The 8440-nt window shown below is 35.9% G+C and overlaps 2 protein-coding genes across 6 annotated transcripts; one reads left to right on the forward strand and one right to left on the reverse strand.

Moving 5' to 3' along the window:
• Positions 1 to 361: 361 nt before the first annotated feature.
• On the forward strand, positions 362 to 3731 carry LOC104217357 (F-box protein At4g35930-like). 5 transcript variants are annotated; one of them, XM_070167426.1, is made up of 6 exons: positions 362 to 596; positions 714 to 937; positions 1347 to 1852; positions 2832 to 2906; positions 3000 to 3109; positions 3185 to 3731. In XM_070167426.1, exons 3-6 carry the CDS (start codon positions 1466 to 1468, stop codon positions 3444 to 3446), a joined length of 834 nt encoding a protein of 277 aa, XP_070023527.1. In that variant the 5' UTR covers positions 362 to 596; positions 714 to 937; positions 1347 to 1465; the 3' UTR covers positions 3447 to 3731. The 5 variants fall into 5 exon arrangements, with proteins under 5 accessions (XP_070023527.1, XP_009765887.1, XP_009765888.1 ...); XM_009767585.2 differs by having other exon boundaries at positions 714 to 779; XM_009767586.2 differs by having other exon boundaries at positions 780 to 937.
• Positions 3732 to 5001: 1270 nt separating this feature from the next.
• On the reverse strand, positions 5002 to 8181 carry LOC104217359 (extradiol ring-cleavage dioxygenase). The gene is made up of 3 exons (XM_009767587.2): positions 7744 to 8181; positions 6449 to 6816; positions 5002 to 5357 (listed from the first exon to the last, which is right to left on the reverse strand). The coding sequence occupies exons 1-3, from the start codon at positions 7990 to 7992 to the stop codon at positions 5156 to 5158; spliced, it is 819 nt and encodes a 272-aa protein (XP_009765889.2). The 5' UTR covers positions 7993 to 8181; the 3' UTR covers positions 5002 to 5155.
• Between the last annotated feature and the right edge of the window lie 259 nt (positions 8182 to 8440).

The raw sequence follows: 8440 nt of genomic DNA on the forward strand, positions 1-8440 counted from the left end.
ATATATAATTATCTAACTAATCTGACAAAATTAATCATTTGTGTAAGTTATCATGATGTCATTTTATTTTAAATCCATGTATTATGCTAATTTAATAATATTTTTCGGCATTTAGATGATTGTTGTATTATTATACATAAAATTTCTTTCATTAATTAAATCTTATTATTCCTTCATATAAATAAATATTTAAATCATCATGTGTCATTATTAAGGTCCGACGGATTCATATATATACTAGTTAAATTTAAATACTCCGTTAATCAGAAACGAGTCAACAACAAAATCTAAGAAGTAACAACCAGACTCTCCGCAATCAGCGGCGTGGGAGAGGAATACATAGGATTCGGAACTGGGGCCGGAAAGTAGAGTCAGTACTTCCAATATCAAGGCACCACGTCAGCATTACGACACACTCATGAGGGGATCGGGCCCCACAATAGAGTCCAAAAGTTTTGGCGGGTCAATCACAACAAATTCAAATAAGCAACCCTTACCAAATCCCTAACTTTTTCTCCAACCAGTCAATTCATTCTCATTTCCCTCCCTTTCTCCCATTTGCTAGGGTTAATGCTTCTCTCTTTGCTTCATTTCAGGTTCCCTTTCTCTCTTTGCTTCTCTCTCTTTTTTTTTCTGTTTGATTTTCTCTATGCGTGTTTCAATGTGTGTGTGTGCCTTTTTTCCTTTCTATTATGTTTCTGATTTTTTTACAGGTGCGCGCACTGCTGTTTGCTTGAATTCTGGGTTTCAGCTGTGGATTTTTGCTTGTTTTTCTGTAGGTAGGGACAATATTTAAGCTGTTTTTGAAGGTTGTCAGCATCAATGTCAATTATCAGAAGAATTTGTGCCTAGCTTCTGTAAGAATTCTTCAGTCACTTCTTCCGAGAAATCAAATTCCTTCTAGCTTCAAGCTTCATGTGATTTTAGATTGCATTTGGTAAGGATAGATGTCTTCCATAAAAAGTGTAATGTGAGAGAAAATATTTTACATTTTATTTTTTTGTAAAATAAGGCGACATATGATAATTGTACGAGGCGTACGGTATGGTATAAGGATAGCTTTTGGTGATAATTTTGATGTGTTGATTGAAAAAGCTTTAAGATATTTTAAAAGAAAAATGGCTTCTTAAAATAAAATATTGAAGTCAGTTTAGCCTTTTTGACTTTACAGTGGACTTTATTTTCCTTGTTGAAACATTTTGCACTATTCTAATTTCAAGGGTAATGAAACATTGAAAATCATTTCTTAGGGGAACATTTTTATTTCATACCAAATAGCTCTGAAAGTATGAACATCTTCCTGTTTCGATAAGTTATTTCCTTTTATCCTTTTTTTACTGTTTCAGGTTAACGTGGAAAGAAATCTTTGGTTAGATTTACTTTTCAATTTGAGTGAAGTGGAAAACTTGAGGGTAGAGGAGATCCCTAATTGCCTGGCAAGTAGAGAAAACAGAAAGAGAGTAGTATGGGGAAAGTGTCTCCTAAAGATGGGCAATGCAAAATTCCAAAACAGAAGAGGCAGTCAAAGAGTACCAAGAGCATGTATCTGAGACCAGGTGCTCTGGCACAGCTTCGGTACACCAAGGTTTCTGCTGCTAAATGTTGTACTGATCTTAGGAAGAAAAAATTGGTGGTAAGGATTGCAGATAATGCTAATGAGGAACTTGTACTTCCAAATAATGGTAATGATGACAGTTCAATGGTTCTATCTCCTGTGAGATATTGTTTGGGTGCTGTGTCTTCACCCATGGATTTGGCCAAGCAGAATACTTTGCAGATGACACCAAAGACACCCGGAGCTGTAGAAGGCATGTCGGAGTCAAGGCTTGAGTCACTTCCATTGGATTTGCTGGTATAGAATGTTCTCTTCCTTTTTACTGCACCCAATAGTCCAGCTTAGACTTTGTTCCCGAATATCCTTATAAATGTCAATTTGCCTGACTTGCATTCTCTTAAGGTAGATGTTGAGTCTTATTTCACTTGAGGTAGAAAATATGAAAAATTATTGGCAATGGAAACACGAGAGGAAGGTTGAATTGTACTATTTTTAGAATTATAGGTCAATGTAAGTGTTTCAGTTGACTCAATCTGAATTAGCATGGGTTATTCAGTAACTGCACAGAAAAAACTAGCGTTTATGGGTTTGAACAAATTTAACAGTAAGCAATAAAATGGAAATAGTAACACTGACATACGATATTTTTGTAATGGTTCAGCAAATCTATGTCCAGTCCCCTTGAGATAATGGGAGTTTTATTTGAGTTCTTTTAGTCTTCAGTTTGATTACAAGTTCCAGTGATGTTCACACACTCACTACCAACATTCTCTTTTAGCATGATTGATGTCATCATTTTTTCACGGTTTGAAGTTAGTCGTGAATGTTACTATCTCTCCAAGTAGATCTTTTGGTTTCTTTTTCTTTACTCTCTCCTCCTAGCTTCCTCGTTAGCATCACCTGATACCTGGCTACTTGAATATTAACATTGTAGGTAAACTTGAATTCAAAAGGAAGGTTAAAATTTGCAAGAGAAATAGGCAGAAAGGACTAGCTGATAAGCTGAATTAGCTGTTTGGAGAATGCTATGGCCTATATTACAAAGACCGGGTGATATAGTGTATTATGACAATTGATGTGTTTAGTTATCATTTATATATGTGTCTTTTGAAATTGAGAGAGTATGGTTGTGATATCTAGCATTTGAGAAGATTTATCCAAACTAATCCTTCTGTCACTGAGATATCCAATTCCTGCTGTTTATTAAACTATTTCTGTTTGAAGTCTTATGATTATCTGGCTGAATAGCTGATAGTTTTTATGTACTCTGCTTAAGGTTAAAATACTTTGCCACCTGCAACATGACCAACTAAAATCAGTTTTCCACGTCTCTCACAAGATTAGGAAGGCAGTGAGTCATTCTCTCTCTCTCTCTACTCTTCTCTTTTAAAATTTAAGCCACATAAGAATCTGTAATGTATAATAGCTGGTGTAAATGGGACAGGTAATTCTGGCAAGGCAATTCCATTTCAATTATACTACTCCAGATAGAATGGGGCAAGATATGCTAAGAACCATGACTCCTTTCCCTGCTGATCACTGGTCTTTTGCAAGGTATATAATGATCTTGTGACAAAAGATGATTAAGGGATTTATGTGTTGAATTGTCTAATAGCTGTCACTTTGCAGCAAGGGGGATGGGAAAAGTTCATGGGTTCACAGTCCTCATACTCCTAAGGCTCCTAAGCATGGTCCCAGGCCCCCATCTCGTCTCAAGTTTACAGAGATGGAGCAAATTGCAGCTGTTCTTTTCCCTGAATCTGCATTTCCTTCAAGGTGTTTGGTGCCATCTGTTATACCAAAACCCCTTTGCAAGTCCTTGGGTTCTAATAGAGTTCTATTCTACGAGGATGAGCTATGCCAGGCTGTTTCTCAGAATAAACTTCTTTAGTTCCTGCTGTAGTTTCTCATCACCTAATATGTGTATAGTAGGAATCTTTGGTAGTAATACAATCATGGTGGAGTTTTGTAATTTTTTCAGGGCGCTAGTGGAAGTTGAAGATTCCACTGGGTTATAATGTGAAGGCTGTGATGCGTAAATACTATGCTGGTCTTGTGTATAGAGTCCTGTATGATTTCCTTATATTAGGTTTTGGAGTGGCAATTGCTTGTTGCTTTATCTGTAACAATGAAGTGAAAGAAATATATGCAATGTTTTAGAGGAGTTCATTGAGTGTGACCTTGTGAGGGTGATACTGATACTTTTTACACTTTCAAGCGTTATTGTAAGATTCTTGCGCTCTAAATCAGTAATGTATTCGCCGTTTCACAGTTGCTCTAGAAATACTTGTAAACCAAATTTAAATCTACAACAAAAAGCGCTGGCATCCATATTGTGTAAACTGATAGCATTCCCTAAATTTAGTTGGCTCCATTCGGGAGCTTTGACAAAATCATAAAAGAGCTCATTTTTAAGAGGCAAAATAGGAAGCAATAATAACGAGAAAAAAAAGAAAAAAAGGTTGGAAATTTAGTGCTAAATATGCACAATTCTAGTTACGGTACCGACCAGTTTTGGCCAATTTTTTTTAATTCAACCCCCATAGAAGAAAAACCTCTAAACTACTGGAATTAGCAGCCTATTATATCTTCTTGCTAGTCTACTAGAAACATATCAAATTATTTTTTTTGTTTATTTTCATCTTTAGCTGTCAATTTATTACAGTATCCCATTTCTAGTATCTTAGTAGTCTGAAAATTGAATCTTGATTTTTCATCTTGAGACAATACATGTAGTGTTGCAGGATTTAAATGAGGTGGAAATTTATTTCAGATTCTTGATTTGGCCTTTTCTTTATGGATGTATGCAGGTCATCCTAGCTATTTTGATTGGAATGCTAACATTATTAACATGGCATTTTACCAGAGTTTATACAACAAGGTCACTTAACACACTAGCATTTGGTCTTCGTCATGAACTTCTGCAGAGACCAATATTACGAATGTGGAGCATTTTAAATTCTACAGTTGAAATAACAACTGCTCAAGTTAAGCTGTCAGGGTATGTAATCAGAAAGTGTAACAAGCCTGTTGATCAAGCTCAACAAGTTGAGGTTATTTCTTTCTCCTCTTGCTTCTTACTTTTTGGAAGCAGTGTTCAAGCTTCTCATTATCTAATTTTATTAATTTGATGTTTGCCCCTCAATAAATACACTTCAAAAGAGAGCAAATATTCTCCTTAATTTTGATCATACCGCGATAGACACAAAATGCTAAACCTGAAAGCCATGTTTCAAGAAATTACCTAGATTTTGCTAGCTTGGTTATATGCAATACAGATGAGTATCTGAGATACTTCCCTAGCTCTGTTTAATCTTCCCATGCAATTACATAAAGCATAAAGGAAAAGGTTTTTAAAAAAGGAGTTTGGGGGGTGGGGGTGGGGGGGGGGGAGGATGAGGCTGGTGGGGGGAACTTTCTGGGGACTACGTAATCACAGGAAAAGGTTTAGTACCATAATAATTTTTGCTCAAGAGTTTATAACTTTGGTCATCACAACAATTTAGTCTTTTTAATGTTATTCTTTAAGACAAATTCATTTTGAGATGTTCAAACATTCAACACCACCTGAAACTATAAATACATACAACAAGCATTCATCTATGAAGGCCTATTCAGGCTAGAAAACTTGTAGGAAGCATAAGAAAGTGCACCAAGATCCCAGCTGTGGTGAATAAGCTCTCCATTCGTGCCTTCACCAGAAGCACCTAGCGCAACATGTAATGGATAGATGTGCTCGGGCCATGGATGTGCAACTTTTGCATGCGGAGCCTTCATGTCATAGTTATTAACATCTTGATGCCTACAAAAAGATGGCTACTACGTAAGCTGAAAATATGGAAGTTACCAGTAGGCTTATTATAATGCCTATCATCTCACAGACAAGCACAAAAACGTAATTTTAAAAGAGAAAGATGAAATATAGTACACATCATTTAACGAGATAGATCAAGACTGTTTCCATAATCACATTTCTGAAGTATTGCAAATATGCATAACAGATGGGAGTGTATTAAACATAAAACAACATATAAGCACAAAAATGAACAAAATTACTCCGGTTTAAGCAGAGAATACACATCTTATTTACTTGAGAATTCTTACGCTTTTAACCATGAACTAATACCAACAAAAAGTTAAAAAAGGAAAGAATAACGGAGCAAAAGAAAAGGACAGGATGAGCAAGGATAGTAGGAAGAATAACTAAAGCATGTCGCTAACACAATGGAATAAGTGTAATCTGATTATCTCCTTTGCACATTCCAAATTGATGTACAATAAGATTCATATTCCTTCACTTTCACAATTAACATTTTAAGTTCTTACACGAGAATTTTGAAAATGTTGACTCAATCAGACACATATGAATTAATTCAAGCACAGTATTCCCTCTCTTGAGCTCAACACAGAACAGTATAAAAAAATATACACAGCATTTGAAATATGATAGTTTTGGCTGTGACGCAAGATTTCCAATGGTTTCTTTTATTAGACACAATATCTAGAACAAGTATATATATTTTTTGATAGCCCTAGAGCAAGTATATATCTAAAGGCGCCATCATTTTAACAAGCATTTGCATTGACTTTAATTTGAGTCTCTGTGACTAATGATGTGGTCAAATACAGTGCTTCAATGCCAACTAAATGCGGATACACACACAAAAAATATGCAACTTATGATATCAGATGTTACTTTGGAGCAATTTCCTGACATATATTAGCATGTTGACATATAGTGCAAGAACACATCAACCATGTCGATCAACATTAGATATGTATGTGATTACATTCAGCTCTATAAGTTCAGACTTGAAATAAATGAGCTTTTCAAAAAACTCAGTCCTTGATTCACCAGTTAAGCATGCAAGTAAGTGGATTATAAGAATGTACCTTCCACTGAGAAGGGCGTCTTTAAGCCAATTGTCAAACTCTAAAGCCCAAGAAACAACACTTTTGGATGAACCGAGAGCCCTTAGGTTGTGAGTGGCAGATCCAGAACCAATTATGAGGACGCCTTCATCCTTGAGGGAGGCCAATGCTCTTCCCATGTTGTAGTGATAAGTACCATCCCTATTGGGCTGGACCGAGAGCTGGCAGACTGGAATATCTGCTTCCGGGTACATGAGCATGAGAGGGACCCACGCACCATGGTCCAAACCACGTTTTTTGTCTTCGTGCACTGTCGTGAACCCTGATGCCATGAGAACTTCCTTCACCCTTTTAGCCAATTCTGGAGCTCCTGGTGCAGGGTATTTGAGCTGAAGATTGAAAATAGTAGTAATTCAGAAGAGGAATAGTCAACGCAAGAAGATTTGAAGGAGTTAGGATTTCATTCTTATCATGCAATTAATTTCAAGAAAACACTGAGTTCGGGTTTCATGCCTATCATGCAATTAATTTCAAGAAAACACTTTATATTGGGCAGTTTGTGTGCCAAAAGAAGTTCGAGTCCAATTTGTTATATCCACCAATTGGATAAGCTCAAACTTTTTGAAATTCTGGAATGAGACTTTAAAATAAATAATGGAAAAAAAAGAGAGTTTGAACTAGAATATCATTAATAGTGGAGATTAAAAGGGATGTGATCCCTGACTATATATGTGCTTCAGAAAAGTCCATACCCAGCATAATTATTGATGGCTTAGTCTATTCACAGTTTTATAACATAACAGAGAAACAAATCGATAACTACTTTTATTTAATAAAATCAGCATAAAGGAAACAAGAATCTGTAACCTCCAAAACTCTCTGTAACTAAAGAAGCTTACTTCAACATATACAAAGTTGTCAATAATCATCCACATTCATTAACCAATTGCGATATAAGGAAGCAAGGCTTGAGACAGACAAATCAAAGCGTTGACTTCGGCTCATGTTTTTTATAGGTCAAAAATAATACTTCATTTATTCACAAACCAAGATGGTTTGAACAAAAAAGTAGAGAAGTAGGAATTAAGGGATCTAGAGATGGCTGAGTTGTTATGATCATATTCTCTGATATTTGGACATGTAGAATTTGCAGGAAATCGTGTTGAGAGATAATTGATCCCAACTAAATTTATCTAAACAGATTTAGAAAAGTCAACCTTCATCAATTAATAGAACTAAACAGCTTCTTCTTGTTTGGCTATGAATTACAACAACAAAAAAAAAAAAAAACAGAAAAGAGAGGAGAATTAAAGCACCTGGTACATGGGTTTAGGGAAGCCGTAGAAGTCATGAATGGTATCATGGCGGCCACGAATAGAATTAACAGTTGGTTCAGAAGTTTCCCAATGAGCAGAAATCATCAATATCGCATTCGGCTTTTGATTTAAAAATCTTTCTCTGAAGCCTTTTAAGAAGTGCCTGGCGGGCAAAGACTCATCTATGGAAAGCGTAGGGGAACCATGTGATATGAAGAACGTCTCCTTCAATTTCAAAGGCAAAGCCATTTTCAATTCACTCTCTGAATTCAATTTTGAATAAGCGAATTCGTCTTCGGACAATCCGCTATTTATAGGGTACCCAGAGCTGTCCGGTGCGTGTCCTCACGCGCGTCTCCCCCTCTCTTTCGCTTTTTTTTTACGCGTTCACCGACCGAGTTTTTTTTTCCCCTCACCTACCGAGCAGTGTTTTTCTTCTTTTTCTTTTTTTGTTTGGTTTTTGTTTTAGTATGCTATTGATACCTCTATTAGTAGAAAATCTCAATTCTGGACCTTCTGATATTTGATGAGACTTTCAAGCGTTACTTAACGTACTAAACCTGGTAAACTTACTGTTTGACCAAAAATATATAACTTTAGGTTAAACGTTATAAAGGGTTAAATTTAGTTAATAATAATATTTCTCAACGTAGATGTTGAAAATATGGACAATATAGGGTTGATTCAGCGAGAAGTT

The sequence above is a fragment of the Nicotiana sylvestris genome, chromosome 2 (genome assembly GCF_000393655.2).
Source record: "Nicotiana sylvestris chromosome 2, ASM39365v2, whole genome shotgun sequence".
Lineage (NCBI taxonomy): Eukaryota > Viridiplantae > Streptophyta > Magnoliopsida > Solanales > Solanaceae > Nicotiana > Nicotiana sylvestris.